The 24,439-nt window shown below is 52.5% G+C and overlaps 11 protein-coding genes across 11 annotated transcripts; 5 read left to right on the top strand and 6 right to left on the bottom strand.

Annotated features, from left to right (window-relative positions):
• Window positions 1–962: 962 nt before the first annotated feature.
• Window positions 963–1,446, bottom strand: J4E79_006395 (uncharacterized protein; the record flags this gene model as incomplete). The annotated part of the gene is made up of 3 exons (XM_049355266.1): window positions 963–1,030; window positions 1,112–1,216; window positions 1,305–1,446. 3 exons carry the CDS (start codon window positions 1,444–1,446, stop codon window positions 963–965), a joined length of 315 nt encoding a protein of 104 aa, XP_049209939.1.
• Window positions 1,447–1,989: 543 nt separating this feature from the next.
• On the bottom strand, window positions 1,990–4,995 carry J4E79_006394 (uncharacterized protein; the record flags this gene model as incomplete). Its single annotated transcript, XM_049355265.1, has 7 exons — window positions 1,990–2,373; window positions 2,419–3,397; window positions 3,446–3,621; window positions 3,668–4,164; window positions 4,208–4,593; window positions 4,642–4,769; window positions 4,819–4,995. The coding sequence occupies 7 exons, from the start codon at window positions 4,993–4,995 to the stop codon at window positions 1,990–1,992; spliced, it is 2,727 nt and encodes a 908-aa protein (XP_049209938.1).
• A 918-nt stretch (window positions 4,996–5,913) lies between these two features.
• On the top strand, window positions 5,914–7,616 carry J4E79_006393 (uncharacterized protein; the record flags this gene model as incomplete). Its single annotated transcript, XM_049355264.1, has 4 exons — window positions 5,914–6,069; window positions 6,361–6,618; window positions 6,916–6,987; window positions 7,035–7,616. The coding sequence occupies 4 exons, from the start codon at window positions 5,914–5,916 to the stop codon at window positions 7,614–7,616; spliced, it is 1,068 nt and encodes a 355-aa protein (XP_049209937.1).
• A 618-nt stretch (window positions 7,617–8,234) lies between these two features.
• J4E79_006392 (uncharacterized protein) lies at window positions 8,235–9,312 on the top strand (the record flags this gene model as incomplete). The annotated part of the gene is made up of 2 exons (XM_049355263.1): window positions 8,235–8,468; window positions 8,569–9,312. 2 exons carry the CDS (start codon window positions 8,235–8,237, stop codon window positions 9,310–9,312), a joined length of 978 nt encoding a protein of 325 aa, XP_049209936.1.
• Window positions 9,313–12,871: 3,559 nt separating this feature from the next.
• On the bottom strand, window positions 12,872–13,452 carry J4E79_006391 (uncharacterized protein; the record flags this gene model as incomplete). The annotated part of the gene is made up of 2 exons (XM_049355262.1): window positions 12,872–12,877; window positions 12,922–13,452. 2 exons carry the CDS (start codon window positions 13,450–13,452, stop codon window positions 12,872–12,874), a joined length of 537 nt encoding a protein of 178 aa, XP_049209935.1.
• Window positions 13,453–14,497: 1,045 nt separating this feature from the next.
• RLP24 (ATPase-activating ribosome biosynthesis protein) lies at window positions 14,498–15,172 on the bottom strand (the record flags this gene model as incomplete). Its single annotated transcript, XM_049355261.1, has 2 exons — window positions 14,498–15,060; window positions 15,109–15,172. 2 exons carry the CDS (start codon window positions 15,170–15,172, stop codon window positions 14,498–14,500), a joined length of 627 nt encoding a protein of 208 aa, XP_049209934.1.
• A 425-nt stretch (window positions 15,173–15,597) lies between these two features.
• On the top strand, window positions 15,598–16,078 carry PAM18 (mitochondrial import inner membrane translocase subunit TIM14; the record flags this gene model as incomplete). The annotated part of the gene is made up of 3 exons (XM_049355260.1): window positions 15,598–15,645; window positions 15,748–15,875; window positions 15,934–16,078. 3 exons carry the CDS (start codon window positions 15,598–15,600, stop codon window positions 16,076–16,078), a joined length of 321 nt encoding a protein of 106 aa, XP_049209933.1.
• A 645-nt stretch (window positions 16,079–16,723) lies between these two features.
• On the top strand, window positions 16,724–17,240 carry J4E79_006388 (uncharacterized protein; the record flags this gene model as incomplete). The annotated part of the gene is made up of 2 exons (XM_049355259.1): window positions 16,724–16,860; window positions 16,985–17,240. The coding sequence occupies 2 exons, from the start codon at window positions 16,724–16,726 to the stop codon at window positions 17,238–17,240; spliced, it is 393 nt and encodes a 130-aa protein (XP_049209932.1).
• A 360-nt stretch (window positions 17,241–17,600) lies between these two features.
• Window positions 17,601–19,804, bottom strand: J4E79_006387 (uncharacterized protein; the record flags this gene model as incomplete). Its single annotated transcript, XM_049355258.1, has 2 exons — window positions 17,601–18,389; window positions 18,449–19,804. The coding sequence occupies 2 exons, from the start codon at window positions 19,802–19,804 to the stop codon at window positions 17,601–17,603; spliced, it is 2,145 nt and encodes a 714-aa protein (XP_049209931.1).
• Window positions 19,805–20,791: 987 nt separating this feature from the next.
• Window positions 20,792–22,637, top strand: J4E79_006386 (uncharacterized protein; the record flags this gene model as incomplete). The annotated part of the gene is made up of 5 exons (XM_049355257.1): window positions 20,792–21,030; window positions 21,087–21,707; window positions 21,759–21,879; window positions 21,940–22,439; window positions 22,505–22,637. The coding sequence occupies 5 exons, from the start codon at window positions 20,792–20,794 to the stop codon at window positions 22,635–22,637; spliced, it is 1,614 nt and encodes a 537-aa protein (XP_049209930.1).
• Window positions 22,638–22,972: 335 nt separating this feature from the next.
• Window positions 22,973–24,160, bottom strand: J4E79_006385 (uncharacterized protein; the record flags this gene model as incomplete). The annotated part of the gene is made up of 1 exon (XM_049355256.1): window positions 22,973–24,160. One exon carries the CDS (start codon window positions 24,158–24,160, stop codon window positions 22,973–22,975), a length of 1,188 nt encoding a protein of 395 aa, XP_049209929.1.
• Between the last annotated feature and the right edge of the window lie 279 nt (window positions 24,161–24,439).

The raw sequence follows: 24,439 nt of genomic DNA, 5'->3' as shown, positions 1-24,439 counted from the left end.
TTGCATGTTTATACGTCAACCGCGCATGCTGTTTGGGTAGTCGTGATGTGTATGTATAAGCACGTTATCAGGCATGGATTAGGAGCGGATGTCTGCATCCATGGGAACCTCGCAGCCATCTAAACGTCTTTTCAGCTGCTAAGGTCTTGGTAGTATATCGAGCTTCCTGTTATGGGATAACTTCAACATGACGTGAGTGGGGACGAACGGCAGTCGAGAGGGCGGAGAGGAAGAACGCCTGGCGCTTTCCTCCGCTCCCGAGCTGTTGGGGCTTGGCAGATGGCGTCATGCAGATCTATCGGCATCAACCCCACGATGGGATCACGCCTACACAATTCGATCGTAGAACATCGAGCTTCAAACATCGAATTACTTCTGCAGCTTGATAACCACCAAACATCCGACCGTCTCTCCAATCCTCACTCCACATCAAGCGGCGGTGTCCCCAAAACATTAACAAACCTCCCACTCCTCTCCACCTCCATAACCCATTGCCTCCAAGGCTTAAACACAATCCAGCGATTCATCTCACTCGTCGCTTTTCTCTCTTCCGCACTCAAATACTTCACACCACCTCCAATTCCCTCACCGCCACCAACACCAGCCAACAACAGCGCCTTCGTCTGCACCCTCGCATTACTCGTCGCGTAATACGCAAAATCCGTGACCTGCTCTATCCCGTCGCCAACTGTTACGAAGCCATGTCTATACATTAGAAAAAACCGTCAGCAGATGAATCACCATACATTCATCGCCTAGGAGAATACTTACCCGCGCATCAAAACCGTCGTATGTAAAGGACTTGTAACCCTCGTCTCATTCCGCCCAAACATCCCCGCCAGTCCCCTCCCCAACCTCACACTATTCACCAACATATCCCTCGGCTCCCCCTCCTCATACACATCCTCGATATCAAAGTTCGGTACCTCCAGGCCCAGAAACCCAGACATATGGTACACCGGCTATATGCCCAGCATTCCCTTTCCATCTCCATCTCCATCTCCATCTCCCTTCCCATTACCAGCATAATCTAGAACAGTATACGGCAGCACATCCTCACAATGACTATGCACAACACTGTTAACATCAGGATATCTTTTCAGTATCTCACTGTGGATATAGCGTTCCGCATATCCGCCCGTAGTACCGGGTAAGGGCGTGCCGTCGGCGATGTGGTATTCGCCTATGTCGGCGGGGGAGGAGACGGTCGCTGGGCCTGTGTTGTTAATGATGAATCAGCTTCGGAGGTCTTTGATAGTTAGGGGGTCTTTGATATTGAGAGCGTAGGGATGGGGTAAGTATACCAATTTGCAAAGCGATGAAGAAAGTGGTGTTTGTGTTGGAGTTGCGGACGCTGATGTGGCCAAAGGGGTCGAGGACGGTGTGGTGGGAGAGGATGTGGTTTGCGGTTATGAGGGTGGAGAGGAGGGGGGTTATGTTCTTCATTGTTGGATTGGTTCGAAAGGATGTCAGATGAAGGTTGATGGTAGGCAAGGTGGCTCAAGGAGACGGTGTTGAATGAAGCTATGTGATCAGCGCAGGGAGTGTTGGTAGATATACTGATATATCTGGGTGGACATACGTCAAACAGGTAAGCATCATCGTACAGCGAGGATCTCCGGATTATGATCGTTAGCGCGATGTTAGTGGTAGCCTATGGTCGATCTTGCAGATGGCTACCAAGACGTGATTATCGTACATGCGCAACGTTCTCGGGGAGTAGAAAAGATGTACTATTACAAAGATGTATTTGCTTGGAGATGCAACATTATTCTACACAGCTACGAAATTCATAATTAGATGCATGCACAGAGATGCATCCGATGGTGAGAAGTGGTATATAGCAAAGCACGCAAGATCGTGCTGGAGTAGGGCGGTAACATAAATTCGTTGCCGCCGCGAGATGTTACGGGGATCGTAATAGTCGATGTTGTGAAACACCATTGTCGGGACGGCAAGCTCCATCCGATCGGCTGCGAATAAGCTTCATCATCGACCACCATTCATAGCGCCTTGGTTGAACTCGCTTGTTCCGTGGCCGGTGTTATTCGAGAAATCCGGAAGTACACCGTTCATACTGATGCCATCCTCGTATCCCGAGAAGCCACCAGTCATATCCGCCCAATCCCATTCCAGTGTCATTGGCATCTTCCATAGATCCTGTGGAACATTGTTCAGAGTCTGGTCGAACTGGCCCATGCCGGCCATGGCATTAATGTTTGCGTTAACGCCATTTATGTCACCACCTGTTGTCATTGGTAGACTTTGTGATTGCTGAAGCATTTGTGCGGTGATCCCTGGTGAGCCGTATTGGCTCATCTGGATGTTGGGTTGTAAAGAGTCGTGCGTAAAGTTTGGCGAGAAGGGGAATGGCTGGACAAGTTAGCTTTAGTCTAGTACAATGGTGGTGAGGCTTACCTCGTTGAACCCATGGAAATCTGGATTGAAAATCATGCCCTCTTGGGCGGGGGGATTTTGTGGGGTCGTAACTTGCTGAGGTGGGGATTGTGGGTTACGACCTGTCGAAAGAAGCTCAGCCGCGGTCGCTTCGATCTGAGCATCCTGTTCGCTGTCGCCCTGCTTCCTCTTCCGCCGTGACGCATGCTCACGATCTGCTTTCTCCAGCACGATAGTAGCAATGCGCTCAAACTCGGCGCAAACAGTGCACATGCGCTTAACACTGCCACTGCCTTGGTCGTCATTCAGCATGTTCAGAAAGTTGACGACCAGCTTCATCAGCTTGAGATCTGACCGTGATCGTGTGTCTTGTGGATTTTGTAAAATGTTGGCGAAGAGCGTGACCAGAGCGGTGACCGGGAAGTAGATGACTAGCCAGACACATGATAAGTCACCTTTCGGTATGTACTTCAAGAGATGTATCGAAGCTCGGGCGGCTTGCACACATAATTGAGCGGACATGAAGACTCTGGGGTTCAGAGGGCGAGCGTTGAGACCTTGTATCGCGAAGTTGGATAATCGACTAGTCCAGTATCCGTGGTGTACGCTCATGCGGTGGATAGTGGTTAAGCAGTTGTAGTATCCGAGATGCAGTACTGCGACTTGGAGGATGAGTGGGGTGTGCGATGCCTTGATGTCGTGCTCTGGCCTAAACTCCAGTGGTATGTCGTCCTTCCAGGCTTCCAACTCTTTGTCGAGTTCGCCAATAGTATTGAGTAGCTCGCCATCGGTCTGCTTGGATGCCTTTACGGAATAGAGGCCCTTGTAGACTTTGCTTTGAATCACGGAGAAGGTACACATGAGACGGAACAGGTTCATGGTACCCTTTCCATCCGCGAGCGGGATGTTGCCGATGTTGTCCGGTGGAGTCTCGCTCGGTAGCTCGACGTTCATATCGTCATCGTCTTGTACAGGTGGTCTGCCAGACCGTAGACAGATACTTGATGATGTCAGTCTGTGTATACTGGTGCAAGGATATAAGACTCACTCTTTGTCCAGCATATAGGCAATCCAGAAAACACGCCTTCGTTGCTCGACCTCGGCGGCGTTGAGACTGAAGTTGGCACCCTTCTTGTGGAGACCAATGCTATGCGCAAGTCGCATGGCGGTGGCAACGAAGAAGTAGGTAGGTTGTGGATTTGGCGTTCCTAAGAGAAAGAGACCCTGAAATCATTAGATGAGAACATCCTCAAAGTCCGTCATTACATACCACTCCCAGCAAAGCCTGGACACTGAGAAGATCGGTGTTGCGCATGGTGAGCTCTACCATGACACTCATCGCATTCTTCAGGTACTGCCACGCCTTTTCGTCTTCTTCTGCTGGGACTAGATTGCTCATGACGCGCAGTCGATGTGCGAAAGCCAGAGCGACATTCAGACTGGCCCACCAGCCGGATCCTTCGTATGGATCTTTCGAGTAGTGCTTATCTACTAGATGCATGAAGGTCGGTTCGTGGAACAGCGGAAACATGCAGTTGAAGTTCTCAAAGTAGTCCTTGAGTAAAGACAGAGCCTCATGTTTCGGCGGCAGTTGTTTGTAGACGCGGCGCTTGAAGATGTCCTGGAAGACGTCGGGCCGCCATTGGATCCACTTGTTGTCCTCGACGGCGGCTGTGGAGATCATGTCGCGGAAAGAGTTGTCGCCGGTCTTTTCGTTGACCCATTGTATGCCTTTGGGCGAGAAGATGGAGAAACCGGAAGATGAACCTGGGATTATTAGCGGTGAAGACGAGGATTATGGACGACATACCGATATATCTGGTCTCTCCGCAGTTGTTCGTCACCAGGGAACACATCATCTCGGCGAGCGCGTCCTCTTCCTTGTCTTTGTCCTTGGTGGTGTCCATCTCTTCTTGGGGCTCTGGTGAGGCGGTGCCGCTCCTCGGACTGGGGAGAGCTGGCTGGGCCGGTGTGCCATTGGCGGTCGAGTGGCCTGTTGTGGGCGGCGCCATCGAGGCTCGTCGGTCGTCGATGCTATTCCGGGGTGTAGCGGATCGGCCGGCTCGTGCCTCCAGCCGCCGCTCGAGTGTGGCCAGGTCGGTGCTGCCATCGTCGTCTTCGGGCAGGACGCCAGAGAGGCGCATCAGCGACTCCATGCGCGCCAGGCGGTTCTCCAGACCCTCGATGTACTTGGCGCTGTGCACGGTCAGTATGCCATGTGCGCAACACCGCGATCGCACCTACCCCTTTGGCGGTTGCCGCTTCTTCTCGACCTGGGTGAAGATGCACTCGGTCTTGTAGTTCTGGCAGTGGGTGCACGAGGGCATCTTGCCGTCGCACTTGATCTTCTTCTTCCGGCACATGTCGCACGCCTGCATCCTGTCAGCATGCCGTCGTCACCCGCATATCCGCGCGCTGTACCCGTGCGATGCGCCGCCGCTTGGGGTCGCTGTCGTTGTGGTCGTCGTCGTCGAGGTTGAACATGTTGCCCGGGGGCATCTGCGACGGGTCGTAGGTGCCGCTGCCGAACAGACGCGGCGGCGGAGGGTTCATCATGGGCGGGCCGGTGGCATAGAAGCCGTTGGGAGGGGGGTTCATGGTGTCCACGGGTATTAGGAGGCGCTATGTCGTCAGTCGTGAGGTCGTCGGGCAATTGGGCCCTCGCGGATATCCGGGGCGTCGTGGTGTTTTGTGAGGGCGGAGGGGTGTCGTGCTGGGGGTCTGGAGGTCTAGTGCTGAGCAGGGTGAAACGCTGCCGAGGATCGCATCTACAGGGCCCTGGGGGTGGGTGTCGCAGACTCGCCGAGTGTCGAATCGTGGCCGACGGTGAACGGGTGAGGCAGAAAGCTTGTTTGGCCTGTTGCAGATGCGCAACGCCCGCTAAAAACGGCAACACGAGGATGGCGGTAAGGGTGATTAGTCGGCGGGCAGCAGCTGAGACGACACCTGAGGCAGCTCTTCTCCGCGTCTACTACAATAACTACGGCCAGCCTAGAGAGCCGCGTCGTCCGTAGTTCGCGCGTCCAGCCCGCCTTAGTCAGACACGAGTTACGTTAGTTGGGCTGAAAACGGGCTAGTAGACATGACGTTGCGATATTGCTTCTCCCACGCGTTTGGCAGGTGAAGAACTTTATACGCCTAGCAACTTAATCAATACAGCTTATTCCCTTGACATTCACCAGGCCAGTCTAGAGCATACTACTCTGTAAGCCTGGACTTGTTCATTCTACCTCATCTGTAAGCGCCTACAAGAATAGTACGTCAGCATTCCTGGTCCCTTCCGCTTCCAACGCTCGCGTACCTGTCGCTTGCCGGGATGCGCTATGGGCACACCGCTACCAAGAGACACATGCCGAGCGGCAGCCACACGACAACGTAGTCCACCCTGCTGCGCCACCACTCCCGTCGCATCCTCGCATCTCCGCCCCTCCTGACATTCCACCTGCCTGACACTCCACCTGAACCTCTGACTAACTTTCCAGATCGAGGCTTGCAACACTACCCGCCATGGCACCAATGACGGTCGAAGAGCTGCAGCAACATCCCGAATTCAACCACACCATCTGGGATCTCAAACCAGAAAAGAAAGGCAAGGCCGTTGTGGCCAAAGACCGTGGCGGTCCCCTTAACATCGCTTACGAGGTCCACGGCCATGGCGACAGACACCTCGTGGTAAGTCGCCCCACTTTCGGTATTAATATCTGCTCCAACATGATGCGCTGCATATCACGCCAAAGAAAGCTTGTTCTTGACCGGGATGCATTTGTAATGTTCCTCTTCTACCAATCCACGGGTACCGGCACCCTGTCACCGTTTCGTTTCAGTCACAATGACCGTCTCAACTCGTCTGCGTCGTGTCTCAGGTTGTCCAACTCGCACACTTATACATTTCACTCTATAGCCGCTTCCGGCATCTTCCGCACACATTGTTATCGTGAAGAGTCAACGACTGACGCCATGTAGTGGGTCATGGGCCTTGGGGGCATGAAGTATGCATGGCAGCGCCAGACGAAAGACTTCGCCCACAACAAAGGCGATCAGTACTCGTCGCTGGTGACTGACAATCGGGGAATCGGCGACTCTGACAAGCCCACGTCGAGATACTCCACCTCTGCCATGGCTCAGGACCTGGTCGAAGTGCTCGACCACATCGGCTGGACCGGCAAGCGTGAACTGCACGTCATTGGCATAAGCATGGGTGGAATGATAGCTCAGGAGATAGTAAGTCAACCACAGTTTCCTTGTCATGATCATCGACTCGGATGCTACACGTTCCGCGATCGAACACAAATACTCGACATGTAGTCGCCAGAAACATTTCTCTGGACTTCTGATACCCAGCATCATCCTGTAATCTCATCGGCGCTTTCATCTTCCGCTCCGCTCGATTCTACCCCACCCCCACGCGTTCGATAGTAGAGCACATATGATCTCCGGTCGTGTATGTCGATCGTGGGGGATGCGGCGAAATTGCCTATTGTGGACTGTCATCATGCATCATCGCTAACAAATATCTAGGCTATGTTGATACCGGAGCGGATATGCACACTGTCGCTAGTATCAACAGCCGCACAACTGTTCCGGACAACCGTACGTACCGTCATATTAAACACCTCTTTAATCACTAACAACCGCAGGGCTTCCTCGAGAACCTCATCAACCGCGCCAACCTCTTCATCCCGAAATCCCTCGACGCCCAAATCGAAGGCGTGAAAAAGAATCTCTACACTCAGCAATGGCTCGATTCGCCCGACACGCTCGAACCCGTCGTCCAAGCCTTCCCCACAAACGGCGACCGCTTCGCCGCCAACGAACTCTGGAAAAGGCAGCACCCAGAGTACTTTGGCAAGGCGGGTTTCATGCTACAAGCCATTGCCGCGGGATGGCATCACAAGAGTCCCGAACAACTCCAACAGATTGCGACGACGGTTGGCAAGAACAGGATAATGGTCGTTCATGGAACGAAAGATCGCATGTTGACGTTCCCATTGGGCGTCGTGCTGTGGCGTGGACTGGAGAAAGGCGAGGGTGTGACGGGTAAAGAGAATTGGTTAGGTGTTGAAGAGGAGGACGATGTTTGGCAAGAAGGTGAGGTTGAGAAGCATTTTATCAAGGGTCAGGGGCATGTGCTGCCTGCGGAGATGAGGGAAGAGTTTAAGGGATGGATTGAAGGGTTGGTGGAGAGGGGCATTAGGCTGAATCAAGAGGCGGGTATGTAGAAGTGCTACCAAATACTATTGTTGCATCATCTCTCGTCACAGTAAACACGCATATAACTGTCTTCCGCCCTGCAATTGTCTCGTGGGATAAGTGAACCAAGTTACCAATTCCTGCGAAAGAATCGGCATTGCGACCCACAAATAACCGGCAACACCATATACAACAGTTTGAAACATACTCGATTGACATTTGATCGATTACATCGCATGCCGTACGTCCCGACCAGGACCTCGGCACATGAATGGCTGGGCGGGGTATGCCGACATCACCACTCGGCATCACCACTCCATTATATCTCTTCAATCAACATTACAATTTGGAAGCACATGTAGTAAGCAAACTGCTAGAATCTAATCAAGCAAATATGGCTCCTCTGATACATCACCCACCGGTCGTCTTGTTCGGCTATGACTGTGAGCACGCTGCCATCCATCCCATCACATAAACTGACCACAGCACAGCAAGTCCATTTACGAACAAAGTCAAACTGACCCTCCGCATCAAACAAATCCCCTTCTGTAAGCCTCCACCATCCTCCCACCACCATCCCCACCACCACCACCACCCTCCAACTAACCCCACACCACCCGCTTGAAGCATACATCCCCGTCCCCTCCATGCTCCCCCGCCCCCTCATAACCTCCACCTTCGGCCTGCAGTACCGACGCATCCCCATTCTAGCAATCGGGCGACACATCTACTGCGACACCTCGCTCATAATCGAGGCTTTGGAGCATTTCTTCCCTGCAGATCAGGGCTGGGGTACTGTGTATCCGGAAGCACAGGGTTTGGGAGTAGGAGAGTGGAAGTATAGGGCGATGGCGAGGGGGTTTGCGGGGTTTTGGACGGATGTAAGTTGTGAGTTTGCTTTCAGTGGAGAGGGGATAGGAAGGGAAAAGGAGGGGGAAGGGGGAAGGGGAATGTGTGGTGCCCGTATGCTGACTAGAGCAGAAACCGTTATTCAGAACAACCACAGGTTTCATCCCCCCCTCCGTCTGGTCCTCGGATTTCGGTAAAGACCGCGCCCAATTAATCGGGCACCCTATCCAGCCCGAAAAGCTGCAGGCTAAGATTCCGGATAACCTTTCGCTTCTGGACATGCACCTTTCGATGCTGGAACCGATGTTCACGTCTGGAACGTGGGCGATGCCGACGCAGACGCCGAGCTTGGCGGATTTGAGTTTGTACTATCAATTAAGGTGGGGTATGGATATTGGGGCTGGGAGGGGGATTGGGGATTTGAGTGGGGGTGGGGCGAGGGATACGGATGGGGAGGAGGATGTTGTGGGGCTGGTGTTTAATGCGGAGAGGTATCCGGGGTTGATGAGGTGGTTTGAGAGATTTGAGGAGTATATTGATGGGCTGCCTGATACGCAAGTAACGGTGAAGAAAGGCGATGTGCAGTGGAAGGAGGCGCTGCGACGGACGCCTTTGTTGAAAGATGAGGAGCTGTTGGTTCCTACGGCGGTTGCGCCGCATGAGACTCTTGACACGAGGAGAGGGATGGTACCGGGTGTGGGTGTGAGTGTTGTACCAGATGACACTGGGCGCGGTAACCCTACGAAGGGTACGTTGGTGAAGATTGGAAGTGAGGAGGTTGTCATCAAGCCGGATGAGAAGGCCGAGTTGGATATCAGAATCCATTTCCCGCGCCTGGGGTTTATTGTGAAGGTTGCGAAGGGAAGTCGATTGTAAATCGCTGGAGACAGGAAGAGACAAAGCAAGAGACCGGTGTTGATCACGCGATGAGCATGCCTCCGTCTTGTGCTTGCAATCTATCGAACGCCCCAGAGAACTCGTTAGCGGATTGAGCGATGGCTAGTTCCACACCTCTCTCAGCATAAAAACCGGTAGCGGCGTAACGCAAGTCGGGCGATTTGTGAGAGCGTACAGCGCCGAAAGCGTTCAATGAGTCTGGCAGTAGAGCCTCGCCAGCTTGCCAATTTTCGTCCTTCATCTCGAATGCAACAACCTCCTCTTTGCTATGAGACTCTTTGATGTAAGCCGAGCTCAGGAACGAAGTATCGGCAGCTACTGGATTGAACCACCCCACAAGTCTCTTACCACATCGAGCTGCCATGACTACGCCACTGATGCCGCTTTTATCTATAGCCAGGCTCATGTACGGGTGGACACTCCAAATCTCCGTTGGGCCAGCTGCTTGTATCGTGGGGTGGGGCCACAAGTATTCACCAAACCAGGGTTTGAAACGTAGCCCTCCCCCAATTCCTGCCATCAAATCGCCTTCAGTGTTGTCGACCCCTTGATGTCTGATTGGAAGATCGACGACGGCGATTTGTCCTAGTTCCTTTGGATCGTCCGTAGCACGTATGAGAGGTAGCGCTAATACCGAAGTAGAACCGAGAACACCGATTAGTCTATGAGGTGCTGAGCATGTATTGAACATCTTGCGACAGCCGTTGTACATTGCTGCAAGCACGTATATTATGTGAGCACGGCTGACCCTACCATCGCTTCTCAAATAGTGACCAAGCTGGGTGCACAATGCCAGGAGAGTCGTGCAGTCTGTACTCCATATGCTGTGAAATGAAGATCGAGATTCGACCAATTCGAATGACAAGACTTGTTTCAACAATTGATAGTAGAAACCAAGAAGAAAAGCCTGATATTTGAAGAAGATGGTCTCATGAGCTTTATGGGATGACGAGGACCTGCAGTCATCCTGTAGTCGGTGGTCGTTCGCTTGATCAATCGCCGCGGACGAGCTTTCTATCCGCAGTAGGTAGTCGTTTGCAACGTGGCTCTGGAGCCATCGTAAGCTCTCTGTCGACTCTCCTTCAAGGATCCACTCAAGGGTCTTTTGTATTTGGTTGCTGTCTGTGGGAAAGCCTTGGTCGGCAAGCATGCCAATGTGCGGAGCGGACTGAATAGACGCTCGTGCATCAACAGGTACCTCGAGGGTGTAGTATACCTCCATTCCAGCATGATACGGTGCGTCCGCCTTCGCGATCAAAGTCAAACTATCAGCAGCTTCCGAACCGCATTGCCATGCATGAAACATCATGTTCTCCAATGGAGTTCCGACCCCAAGCGAGTGGATCATTGACTGAGGCTTGTCCTGAGGCCAGGATATAAGGTAGGGCTCGGTAGGTGTTTCGTCCGCAGCTAGACCTAGGTCGACTTTTTGTGACCCAATCAAATGACCTTGGGGATGATATGTAATGCAGGCTTGCGATTCATGCGAAGGGTTTCCGTCAGTGCACAAGTCGAGCTTTACCTCTCTCCAAGCCTCAGCCAAGGAAAATGTAATTGGAGACAAGACATTGCATACTGACATGTCCCCATTGAAAAGCCAAACAAGCATGTTCTCCGCGTCTTGTGTTTCCGCGTCATTCAGCTGGGGAACTGGGCTGAGAGGCCCCTGACCGACGGGGTTTTCCGACCAACTCTGACGCATTTTCCGCTTGATTGCGAATGCTATCTCTCTGGTGCACCCGAAAGATCTCCACGACTCGACAAGTTTCTTCAAGTGGAAGCTCATAAAGGGCGACATGTCGACGTGGCGATCTACTATCGTGTTGAACACACGAAAAAGAAGGTCCTGAAGTCCTGAAGAGGGCATACACTCGTCCAATGCCGAAACAATTGCCACCATGACCCAAGTGAAGCTGTCCCACTTGTCCGGCGCCTCCTCATGGGGTTGTTTTTCGATCCGACTATTGTGTTGAACAAATCTCAAGCTTGGCCATCTCTTTTCCATTTCAATTACGTCCACAAGACCGGGCCTTCTGACGAGGGAGTCGTTCCTGTCGTCCTTGTGCTGGAAAAGATCAATATCCCATTCTCCCCTTTGGAATCGATTCCGACTAGTGGCCCTAGCGTGAGCAAAGCTGCCGATTTTCGTGCCTTGATCAATAAGCAAAGCCAGATCTGACATCGATAGATCCAACTGCATCAAGCCATTGGTACCTGCAACGATTGATGCAATGTCGGTTGGTTTGCTAGTGAAAGACATGTCAGTGGACTTAGTCTGCGAAGTTTGAGCAATGGATAAGGTAGGCTCGCGCTGATCTGCAGGCAGCGGGCTAATATTCAACAAAGAGGTGTTCGTGACCCTGTGCCCAGGCTGCACAGCTCGTATTGCGGGCAAAAGGTCATGCAAATCCTCGATAGCTGTGTGAAGACGGTGCACAATCATGGATAGGCCCGAGTTGGGGTCGACCATTGCGTTCTCGGAATTTGGTTCTAACGTTTGCGCCGTAGCATCTTGAACCTCGTGTAGTGAGGATGTATGGCTGATGTTACTCCCGAGGGCTTCGTCCGGTTGGTAAGATGACTTTGTTCCCATTTTGCGGTTGTTTATGAACGCAGCTGCCTCCCTGACAGCGAGCGGCGTAGAGCCAAGGATATCTAAAAGTCGTAAAGCTTGGTCTCTATACGCTAGAGAGCCCAGTTGCTTCCCAACACTAGCCAATGCCTCATCTGTGTTCATTACTGCAACTTCGATAATCGCGTTGCTTGAAAGCAGGTCCTTGAGTCCTTGTGTGACCTCCCGGCCTCGGGATGTAACAAGTATTGACCCATTGGGGACTTGTGGGAGAAAGTTAGAAAGTAGACGCCAGCGTAAGTGCGAGCTGGCTGGGGTATGTTCTTGCAATGGACGGCGAGAGAAGAACACGTCTATATCATCAGCACCATCCACCAACATGGTCCACTGTCTAGTTTTGGAACCATCGCACAGCCAGCTCCGGACGAGTGACATGATGTCAACCCTAGGATTGTCGTAGTGTTTCATTTTTACTACGTTGGCAATCGCGCAGTAATCTTCTTCGAAAGTAGCTCGCGTCGCTGCGTTGATCCAAAAGATCCATCTCGATGGCATCTGCTCACGGACTAGGTAGGCGTATTCGATGGCGATTTGTGTCTTTCTGGACTTCAAATCAGTCATTTGTGACATAATAAAGACAGTAGTATTTACCCAACACCTCGAGGGCCAAGCAGGGTTGCAGAACCAGCAGGCTGAGAGCATCTGTGACACACCTCCGCTAGATAATCGCGGTCGATGAAAGCTCCATTACGCGGAAAGGGAACGGTCCATGGACGCGGCGGACATGGCTTCGTCGACGCTTTACTTTTCAGTGAACGTTCTGCTTTTCTCCGCAACCGTGTCAGTGCCGCCTCACGTCCCTCGCCGTACAGAAGCGACATGTGGATGCCCAATAAACCTAGAAGAGAGTATGCCGCATCCTCCTCTCTTTTCGTTTGACGTCCCTCCATCCATGACATGCGTTCGTCAATGCTATATTGTGACAGCGAACAGCCTTGGAGTGCTGGGACTGGCACCTTTGTCCTAAAGTGGAGAGCCTCCAGCAGTGTGACCTTGTCTCCAAGACGCGCGCCAGTCCCCGAGAAAAACTCGACAAATTTTGGCGCAAGCAGTTCTTGCAGCGTCCATCCCCGCTGGAACCATCTGCTGCTGTGGAACATGTGTGCCCATTGTCTCTGAGTGATATCCTTGACCGGGCCCTCGACGGTTACATCGGATAGGAGGACATAGCATTTCTCCGCCTGCTTGTACCACTTAAACATAGAATTAAGTGCTTCCGTCAATTCGGTGCTACTGTTCTTGTCAATGCAGCATGTGTCAACCCAGAAAAATTCGAGACCGTCTTTCGTAGCCTGTTCTGAGCAAAAGATGAGCTTGCTATATCCAGGAATAATTTTCGCCTGGTGTTCTTGTAATTGCGAGAACGTGACTTCATCCTCGTTGGAACCCCAGGTATGCGAGAGGATGGCGTAAGGCGGGATTTTCTCGCCGAATCGCTCAACCAAGTCGAATTGGTCGGACCCCGGCAGGCGATGGAGTAACCGCATAACAGCAGTAGCCTCGCAACATGCAAAACAAGTGGTACCAACAAAAGAATGAAATGAAATATTGTGGGAGAAGGAGCCGTAGAGCGCTTGCAGTGAAGAGGGTGAGACAGGCGAGATAAGAGTGCAACGAAGCGCGGCGGCCTAGGACTCGCTTCGCTGCAGCGGAACAGGTGTTGGAGTCACGCCTGAAGGCGGCTTGGAGACTCGTTACTCATTGGTGCAGCTGTGGTCCTCTCAACACGGTAAGGCTTCGTGGTGCAAGGCTGTGCAGCGACGATGGCTGGGTAAACGGCCAGCAAGCCTATCAACAGACTTCATCGTAATGTCGGAATTAATGCATATCCACCTAAAGAACACGATGATGAATCTGGCGAGTCAAGTGAAGATGGAGGGTCGGAATGTTGTGATGGCAGATAGTTTTAGGACGAGAACCGGGCCCCGGGGAGTGGTGACCTTGACGCGCACGACGCGCTCGATCTAGCGCACGGACGCTAATCCCACTTCGGCCCACTTGGGACGCACTTTCCGGTGACGCTGGAATCCATCAAGCACAGCCACATCATGTTTGCGTGGGAATGAGCTTACAAGCGATCGTGCCGACTTCAAAGAAGATGTATCACCAGACAATGACTGCAGGCAACATTCCAAACTCCGCCAACGTGATGACCAGTGGAGAAGGAGAGGTGAGGTGAGAGATACTTGAGGATGGCAGCACTGTCACTGTTCATTCATTGTGGGTTGACTCATACGTCTTTTACCACACCCGAAAGTTGAGAGTTTTCAGGATAGTGTTCAACGTGAGGCTGACGACTGTTTGTTGAGAACCCTGGCGCAGGGCGCACAACGAGGCACACACAAAGTACATGCTACATCAATGTACACTCGACCGTGAGCTTTTGGTATGGAAAGATGCTTTTGCTGTGGTATCGAAATCATGTCCGTAATCTACCATAAGTGAGACGCCAAACTCCGTGACCTTGTGGGAAGATCGTCCAAAGAATGCCGAACAGTCCAGTTATATCGCGGGAGATACAAATTGCCAGTCCTACTCGTCAACATCCATAGCCTCAACACCGCCACCGACCTTCCTCTTCAGCATCTTCTTCGTCTTGGTCTTCTGCTTGGGCAGCTCCTCCTCGAGCTCACTGAGCTCGCTCTCCTCAGCCTCAAGCTCCTTCCTCCTAGCCGCGACCTTGTCCTTGACCTTCTGCACATCAACCTCCATCTCCTCCTGCTCAACCTCCTCCTTGGCGAACCTCTCGCTCGGCGGCAGCAAGTGCTGGTTCTCCTCGACCAGCTTCCTGTCCTCCTCACGCTGCCTCTGCTTGTTGCCACGCATGCGCGCCTTGTAGAATGCGCGCTCTCTCCTCTGCCGGATCTCGGATACACGGCCCATGGCCTTGAGGGTGGTCTGGATGAGGTCGCGGTTGTATCGCACGGGCACGTTGCGGCGCTGGGCGAAGGTGAGGGTCGAGTCGACGGTCATTTCCTTGTTGTGCGCGCGGCGGAAGGATTTGGTCCAGGCCAGCTTGCGGGGGTTGCGCTTCATTTTGAAGTTCTTGTGGCATTTGCTCTTGCAGAAGCGGAAGGCCTTTGCATCGTTGCGCACTGATGAGTCAGCAAGGATTTCTTTGAGATGTGATTACTTATGCATACCAAAGGTTATACCCTTGGACGGGTACACCGGCGAAGAGCAGAAGTAGCAAGTCTCGATTCTCATCTTATCGTCGTGGCGCGAATGCGATCGCGCTCGTTCTTATCGTGGGTAGGTATGCGCTATTCCGCGTCGCAGTAGTCGTCAGCACGGGCTGAGATCAAGATATATAAGGATCGACCACGCTTCACTTAGTTGGCGGTGATGAGGCGGGTGTCGTGTAAAGGTGTGGAGGTTGAGGTTCGAGAAGTTCGCCGGCTCGAAATTTTGGGTGGCCTGTGCACGCCAACCCACCTGCCATTCTGGCCCGCCAATTGCGATGCTTGTCGACCGAGGCACCTCCGCAAATTTCCTTCTGACCACCTCGCCGCCGCCATCCACCTAGAGATCTCCATCTGACGTATCCTGCCGCCTACCTCGCATCGCGACTTCACACTACCCGTACACCAAAACACCCAAACCGCATAGTTGAGCCCAGATAGTGTGACGAGATGTCTGCCTGGGTTTGGATCTTGGGCGCCGGTGCCACTGCTTTCTTCGTATGGCCTCCAATCTCCTTAGTCACGCCTCTATGTTGACTGGATCGGCAACTGCTAGAGTATCACAATACACTAGGAACATGTACTGACGTCTATGAATAGGGTCGCGCAGCACTCGTGGCATTACGGAGATCAGGTGGTGGAGCTGGAGCATTAGGACGTGGATACTACAAGGGCGGCTTCGAGCCCAAGATGACACGGAGAGAAGCTGCTCTCATATTAGAGATGCCGTAGGTCTACCGCATATCATACCCTCTACGAAGAGCCTCATGAACTAATCAATCTCAGCGAACGCGGCATCACGAAAGAACTATTACGGAAGAAGCACCGATCGCTCATGCTCCTCAACCATCCCGATCGAGGCGGTAGCCCATACCTTGCGACCAAGGTCAACGAAGCGAAGGAACTACTCGAGAAGGAGGTTAAGGGATAATTTGATGGGCAAGAGGTGGATGATGTGTATACCAAGACTTTGTACTATATCACGGCATGATTCTCAGCATCAGCATGGCGTTGGACTGAATATGATTAGCGATTTACGACTCTCAACATGGTCCATTCCGTTCCTGTTGTATGATCTTGGCTATACCAACTTCCCTGACGGCGATAGCCAGGCATAGACCTCCACAGTTTCTATCGCCCACATCTACAGAATGCTTTCCTAGGTGCATGGAAAACAGTCATTGTTCGCTTATTGGCCGTTCTGGTAGACGGGCAGGAACGCATGCGAACATTAGGACAATTCCGGCGGTTCGACAGGCCGAGGCCGTTGACTATGGCCTTGCCTCATCGGATTGCAACCGGGTGGCTGTGAGGTCGCTTATTATCGCTTCAAAGGCATACATCTCTACCGTGTTCGATGCAGGAGTGCCTCAATTCAGCCTAGTTCGTGGGGATGAGCCCGGCCTGTAAGTTCAGCCTTGTGCCATAGAAGAGGGGTATATAATCGTTGCTCAGCCTTCCGACGTTCTTTTTTCTTTCCATCGACAAGACAGCAACCAGTCAGCGAACTCGAAGAACGCAGAAAACCATACTGATTACGATCACCACCTAGTCAATCAAGTACTAAACACCCATCATGTCCCGCAACGAGGATGACTACAAACAGCATCAAAAGAATTGGGAGGCGAAGCGAGACGAAGGCTATACTGACGAGGAAGAGTGGATGAAGAATGAGCAAGCCAACAATGAAGAGATGCTTGCTGAAATGGAAGCGTAAGCCACCTACCCTCTCATTTACCACGACATCCTTTGATGAGCCACCACCATCTGCCTCTACTATAAAACTGCCTAGTAGACCACAACACTTTCACGAGAACCGAGGCTGACAGCAAAGTAGCGAACGCAGAGGTCGCGAAGAGGCACGCGATGAATACGGCGACGACGCTGACGAGGGACATGACGACCGCATCGAGAAACTCAAAGACACGGAGAAAACGGTGCGAAACAGGATCGCATATCTGAAGGGTGAATACACATATGATCACGAGCAAGAATCGGAATCTAGGCCAGAAGTGGGATCTGGGGATGAGCAAGAACAAGAGCCTGCGGTAGAGGAATCGTCGGATATGGAACTTGATTCGGATAGTGATTAGGATGAGAGGTACTTCGAGTTGATAAACCTACCTTATCCAAGAAAAAGGCTGAACAGGTTTGCAGACTACATCAATTCACAAGCTTACAAGAAAGGTGACCTAATGTCAACGTAGTCTCTAGGGTTTCAAGCGTTTTCCTAGATTGGCATGAATAACTCATTCACGGTACCTTCTCGCATGCGAATCGCATATAATGAGGAAGCCGGGGGTAGCTCGTCATGTGATTGAGTGTTGGAGAATGTGAAGAAGTCTTGATACTTGGGCCAAATTTCGCAAGCACTCATGATAGTCTGCCTTGGCAATGCAACTAAGCAAGCACTGGTGTGGTTTGATAGTATATAAAAAGCGCAAAGGAACACCTCAATCATTACCCTTACACCCATTCGTCCATCCACCCGCCGCCTTGACAATCTTGTTATTCGCCCAACACCTTGCACGTACCCAAATCGGCGTACTAAACGTCGCATACCACTCGTGCCCATCATGATCAGCCGGATTGTCAAAGTACTCGAACTTCCAAAAGGATGTACCAAGACCATAGCAGCCATTCATGTTAGGCCGAAGAGTATCTTTTCCGTAATCCCAGGTCGAGAAGCCAGCACCCTCGACCTTGTAGCGTCCGTGAGTCCCCTTATACCAGCCCTCGCAGCGACCATATGGCGCTTTTGGCGGCGGCCAGGGGCGGTTACTGCGGCGGGGGTTGAGCTCGTACTTGTAGTCTCCGCCGCTGCGAATGTATCTGCCACCACCCTTCCAGTTCATGGGGTTATCGGATGTGTCGCATGAGTTCATGATCTTCTTCATTGAGTCCACGCACTCGTCCTTGTCGAATCCCGAAACACCATTGCTGAGGGTGACGACGTAGTCGTGCTGCTCTGGTGTGCCTTCGTCGTAGGTTTTGGAGTAACTCCAGTTGATCTTGTTTTTGTCGTGCTTATCTTGGACTTCCTTGCAGAACCCCTCGTAGTTCTCATTGGTGCGATTGCCACTGACGTAAAATTTGCTTCCCGTCTTGGAGAAACATGTAAATTCGTCTTTGACGGCGGTGCAGGCGGGTGAGTCGACGCCCAGAACGATGGCGCGCAGGTCCATGAGTTCTGAGATAGCGAAGGAGGCTATAGTCAGGTGGCCGGCTTCGTTGGGATGGAACTGCAAATGTCAGTCAAATAACCTTGGCATAATTGTACCTAAGCGCAGCCAGTACTTACGTTACGGCCAATCGTGTCGGGCATGCCCATACCAAAGGTCATATCAAAGCCACCATCCCCAGGGCAGCCTGGTGGTGAGGGAGCACGGGCGTCAAGCTTGTGCCTGACGGCAGCACGTGGATCAGGTGACTTGTAAAGGATGGAGTCGTAGAGTGTACGTTCAAGGTTTCGATCGCGAGCCTCCATCATAGCCTTGATGCGATTTACCTGGCGTTTCTCCGAGTTGGAGAGCCTCGTTGAGTTCAGTATCTCCTCAAAATCCACGTCGCGCTTGCGTAGCTCCGACCGCTCAAAATCATTTTGCCATTCATCCCAAGGGTGCGTGTCGGGCTTGATGAAGTGCATGTTCGGTTGCTTTGGATCTGGATAGTCGCCATTGCTACTCGGCGAGCACATCCGGGCGTCCACCTCATTCGAGACCCAGTAATCCCAATCAGCGTAGCCAACCTTGTACTTGATCTTATCACTCTTGGCGGCTTTGTCAACGGCGTCGCGAATCGCTTGGTTGATGTCAAGCACCAGCTGATTGAACACGTGGCGACGTTCGATAGTGAGAGCTCGGTACGAGGAACCCAATGGGAGGAACCAGAAGAAGTCCCACGACTGGCGATCGCAGTTGTCTTCCTGTGTGTCGAAGAATTGAGCATAGCTGTTCACGACGACGATGCCGTCGTCGTTCATCTTCTCGTTGAGAGCTTCCAGAATCTGAAAGATGTTGTCGGTGATAATATTCTTGGCATTTTCCTGGGCCTTTGCGATGACGGTCTCACAGGCGGATGTCTTGCCGTAGGGCAGCATGATGCAATCTGCAATCATCTTGGCGAGACAAAGGTCGTTTCCGCCAGAAGTGAAAGTGACGAAGTCGAGCTTGCCCTCTAGGGCCTGCGCCTGCTGGTAGATTTGTTCAGAACGATCGCCGCTGCAGGCGAGGTATTGGAAGCCGCCGTCCTTTTCGACGTGGGCACCAAACTGTGCCTCTATAACCTTGGGGTATGCCATGTCATATCTGGAACACTTCCAGTTGTCTCGAACCTCTTCCAGCCCACTGGGCACTCTGATAGCTACCTCGTCCGCGGTGATTCTGTGGCCGAGAGGTCTTCCAGCACCGATGCCGGCTGTGTAGCTATCGCCGATGGCCGCCCAGCGCTTGATCCACTCCATACTGCTTGGATCATCATCCCGCTTGCGAAGAGTGGGCGGTGTCCGCGAGGAGGACAAGTTGACAGATGAGGCAGCTTCTGAACGTTGATATAGTCTTGCACTTCTGGCATGTCTTCCATGGTGTGCGTGGTGTGGAACGTAGCCATTCGTCGAGCTGATCAGGACCGAGAGGCCCAAGATCAACGTGATAATCATGTCGATTGGTGTTACCGGACTAAACGAGAGACATGAATGAAGAATGAGCGTGAGGCGTAAGGCGAATGACCAACGTTGCGAGCGTGTGAACTAGGCTCATAGACTTTGAACAAGCAAGCAAAGCTTCGGAAGAGACGGGAGAAGAATTAGCCAAAGGCGGTTGATGATCAGGCGTCCAGATGTCGAGATGTCCTCTCGCCGCCTCAACGCAGCACCAGGATTCTCAGCCAAGACCGGACAATGGCCATTGTCAATGAATTCACCCCGGTAGTCTGCAGGGTGACATTTCGGTTGCGAGAACTAGATGAATGTTGCCGTCTGATATGGGGGCGAAAAGTCTAAGTCGGATGAGGCAGGCAACATTGTATGTACGCGATGCTACCCAAGACAAAGTGTCTTTGGTGGAGACCTACCGAGGTACCATCAGCGTATCGGCCTGACAATGGTAGAATCCAATTCAGGTACGTACGAATCCACCACTCACGAGCCAGCTCGTTTGCGTTCATAACCTAGGCGCATGCTGCAGGGCGTACCTGCATCAACGAAATAGTGTCGGGGGTTGCTGATTGTGGTTAAAACGATGGAGGTGCTCGGCGGCTAAATGCAGGGCGGAATTTAGTGGCGTGCCGGCTCGGCAGGGTCCTCGCGTTGACCCACCTTGACAAACTCAACCTCATCCTTCGTTCGTCTTGGCACATACATCGCGCCGGAGCTGACACTCCAGCAAATGAGTTTCTTATTGATTTCGCCTTGCTCGCCTACGGGCCTGGCGGCATGTTTGCCTGGCCACCCCTGATGCCGCAGCTGTGAGCCAGGTACGGGACGGGAATTGGTGCTGCGCGCCGCTCGACCGTCGTCCGGTCGTGAATGCCTCGTCCCACTCGGTATCACTACGCTCTTCGTCAGGCTATCTTTCTCGCTGGGGACATTGATCGCGCTTTTCTCATTCCTTGAAACTTGTTGTACAAACACTCATTCCATATCATCATGACATCCAGAGGTGTCTCATTCAAGGGCCTAGCCCTCAGCCTGGGCCTCCTTCTGACTGCGGAAGCACTTGATCTGGGCTCTTTCGGCGGACAGGCGGAAGTCAGGCTACTCATGGAGAACGTTGCTGGCCAGGAAACCACGCCTGAGGCTAGAGAGATGCTTATCAAAGCAAATGAGAAGCCCGACTACACATGCACTGCAACCAAGTCATGTGACCTTGGATGCTGCGGACCTCTGTAAGTCGTCGATATGAACATGTATAATTGGCCATGATGTTAATGATGGTCATTAGCGATGACACCGGTACCGGTGCCTGTGGCTTTGGTCCCGTCTTCTGCGGCGACAAATGCACCAGCGATTGCAATCGTAAATCTGAATGCGATCCTGGCACCTGGGGTCTCCAGTATGCGAACCTCACTACTTGCCCACTCAACGTGTGCTGTAGCGAGCATGGCTTCTGTGGCACGACGGTTGACTTCTGCGGCCCCAATCCTGTGCCGCATCCTCAGTGCGACCTCTCGCAGCGGAGTGCCGACGCGCGCACCATCGGCTACTACGAGGGCTGGAACTTCCAGCGCCCTTGTGGTAACATGGAGCCTGAGGACATTCCGCTCGGGCAATGGACGCACATCAACTTTGCCTTTGCTCTCATCAACCCCAAAACGTTCCACATCGAGGACATGGATCCAGGTACCGGATCACGATACGGTCGTGTCGCAGCCCTCAAGGAGAGGCAGCCTAACCTCAAAATCTGGATTGCTGTTGGAGGCTGGGCTATGAACGATCCGGGCCCATACCGGACCGCCTTCTCCGACATGGCCGCCAGCGAAGCAAACCAAGACAAGTTCTTCGATTCACTGTTGACTTTCTTGAGGCGATATAACCTAGATGGCGTTGATCTCGACTGGGAGTAGTAAGTAACAAACCCTCATCATTTCTGGCTACGCTGACACACGCGCTTTAGTCCTGTGGCTGAGGATCGAGGCGGCATACCCGAAGACTTCGACAACTACGTCAATCTTCTGCGGAGGCTTCGCGAGCGCTTGAACTCATCAGGCCGGGAATACGGCATCAGCCTGACTCTTGTGAGTAGCAACCAGTCCCTGCTATACTTTTTCTTGTTTCGTCGCGACTGACCCCACTAGCCTGCCTCTTACTGGTATCTCCGCGGCTTCAATCTCCAAGGAATGGAGCCATATCTCGACTGGTTCAACATGATGACGTACGACATCCACGGTGTCTGGGACGCCAGCATCGACAGTCTCGGCCCTATTGCCCAGGCTCATACAAACTTGACCGAAATCAAGATGGGTCTCGAGCTCCTGTGGCGCAACAGCATCAACCCAGAGCGTGTCGTGTTGGGTCTCGGGTTCTATGGCCGCAGCTTCACGATGAAGGACCCTGGATGCATGACGGCTGGCTGTGAGTTTAGCGAAGGCGCTAACGGCGGCGCATGCACGGGTACGCCCGGCGTGCTGTCGGCGGCGGAAATCAACGAAGTCATCGCCAATGGCGCCACTGTCACCCACGATGAAGAGGCGGCTGTCAAGATTGTCACTTGGGACTCGAACCAGTGGGTGTCATTCGACGACACTCAAACGTTGGGAACAAAAGTCGATTTTGCTCATCAGCACTGCTTAGGAGGGTAAGTGCGACGATCTTGTTCTTGATGCATCGCAAATCTGTGACCATTTGCTAACGAGAATGCAGAACAATGGTCTGGGCTATAGATCTCGACGATGGTACGCTTACAAAAGCTCTCGGCGAAAACATCGAGAGACTGCCGATGCCCACGTACAAACCAAGACAGGTCTTTGAATGCGGTGCAAGGCCTGAGTTGTAGCTAGCAACCCGAGCGTGTTCGCATAACAATTTCATTACCCTTTCGTTGTCAGTGACCTTCATAGCCATGAATCAATCGCAGTCGCAAATTATCTTCTGCTCAATAGCAAAGATACTTGCCCGTCCGCGTGAAGTCCGTGACCAGTGCACGGCCTGCGGGAGCCCGCTTGCCTTTATTTATTCCCTCGACAAGATCAACCCCCAGTTTCACGCGGTACTTACACGGATATGGTGACATGTATATGATTGTAGCTAAGAGTGCCCAGTAATTATCACGACGTTCTATTTACATGATCTATAAACGGACTTGGCGGGTACTTGCATACACGGTACTCATCAGCATGCACCATCTTTGGTGTCCCCGGCGCGAGAAAATTCTTTACTGCTCCTCGCCTTCCCGAGTCTGCCATGAAAGCCGCTTGAACCTGAATTGTGCGGCACCTCCAGGGTGGAAGGCGCAGGATCGCCGTAGAGCGCGACTAGCCGGTCGACATCCATGTTGCTGGGGCGGTGACGAATCGGGATGATTTGGTTCGGCATGGAGTCTTTCTTGTATTTCATGATGACACGTCGATTCGCGCCATTGTCGCCACCACCAGCTTGAGAAGGATACAACATGATCGAATCTGGGTCAAACTGCGCGTCTATAACCATGTTCGCAGTGTTGCTAATGGGAAGCCAATCAGCAGCACTGAAACCGTATTTGCTGGCAACGCCGCGCAAGACACAAAGGTTGTTGTACTCTCCCTGCAAGATATCTCGCTTTCTGGCGTCCACTTCCGTATCAATCAGGACCTGTACTGATTTGTGGATCTTATAATGGTCTTCTAGGTTTCCACAATTGAAGTCGTCGGTCTCGAAGTACTTTTTCCCGGTCATTGGAACGCTCCAAGAGGGCCCAGTGATGCTGCTCTGTTCCCAGTAATACGGATTTTGGTGCTCGTGAGCAAGGCCCCAGGCGTGACCTAACTCATGGGCGATATTGGCGGGGGTGTTTTCTTGACCGACACCTTCTTTGTCAGAAAGGTGCATGGTTGGCCCACGGACGGCTGTCGTGGGGTTGTCCGCGATCTCCTGTGCGTCGACCACGGGAATGCCCAGCGTCGTAGAAAACCTGCCGTAGTCGTTGTAATGGATGTGCAACACGGAGTCGCGCTTGTCTTCAGACTTGCATTCTGCATCTGAGACTTCCTCGTACTTGAAGCCATGTCTATTGAGCTGAGCCCACAGTTCTATGGCCGACCTGAAGAGGCCCTCGAGCTTATCATGACCCTGCGAGTTTTCGAAGCAGTATCTGATCGTCTTTTTTGGCCAGATGCGGGGTAATTCTGCTTGACCTGGCCGACTCTCGATGGAAAAAGCGCGCTTGCTGAGTGACGAAGTCGCGTTGATGGTTTCGATGGCTGAGTAGTCAGGGCGAGGGTTTGTACGTTTGTTAGGTGCTTTGGCCTCCCAAAACCTGCTGCCCCCAAAAACCCCTTCGGCGCTAGCGAGCAAGAAGATGAGAATGGAGAAAAGATGCATGTTGAACGAGTGTGTTGGTGAACGAGTGTATGAGTAAATGAGCTAACGAGTGACTTCCGCTCGAGACGGCGAGTTGGTGATATCCAACAACCAAGCAGCGGTAACAAGTATTCAAGGATTGATTGCGCCGAGTGAACAGCACACAACATACCTGGACTCAAGCCCCATCCCACCCTGGTCTCGGCCTTGCGCAAGGCTGCCTACGCAGGTAGATGCCCATCTCTATTGGGACTTTTTGCTTACAGTCTCTTTCGATAGAATGCGCCAATAAATTTTGCC

This window comes from Alternaria viburni, assembly GCF_023758015.1.
Source record: "Alternaria viburni strain BMP 2772 chromosome Unknown scaffold_13, whole genome shotgun sequence".
NCBI lineage: Eukaryota > Fungi > Ascomycota > Dothideomycetes > Pleosporales > Pleosporaceae > Alternaria > Alternaria viburni.
This window is presented reverse-complemented; position numbering and strand designations above follow the sequence as displayed.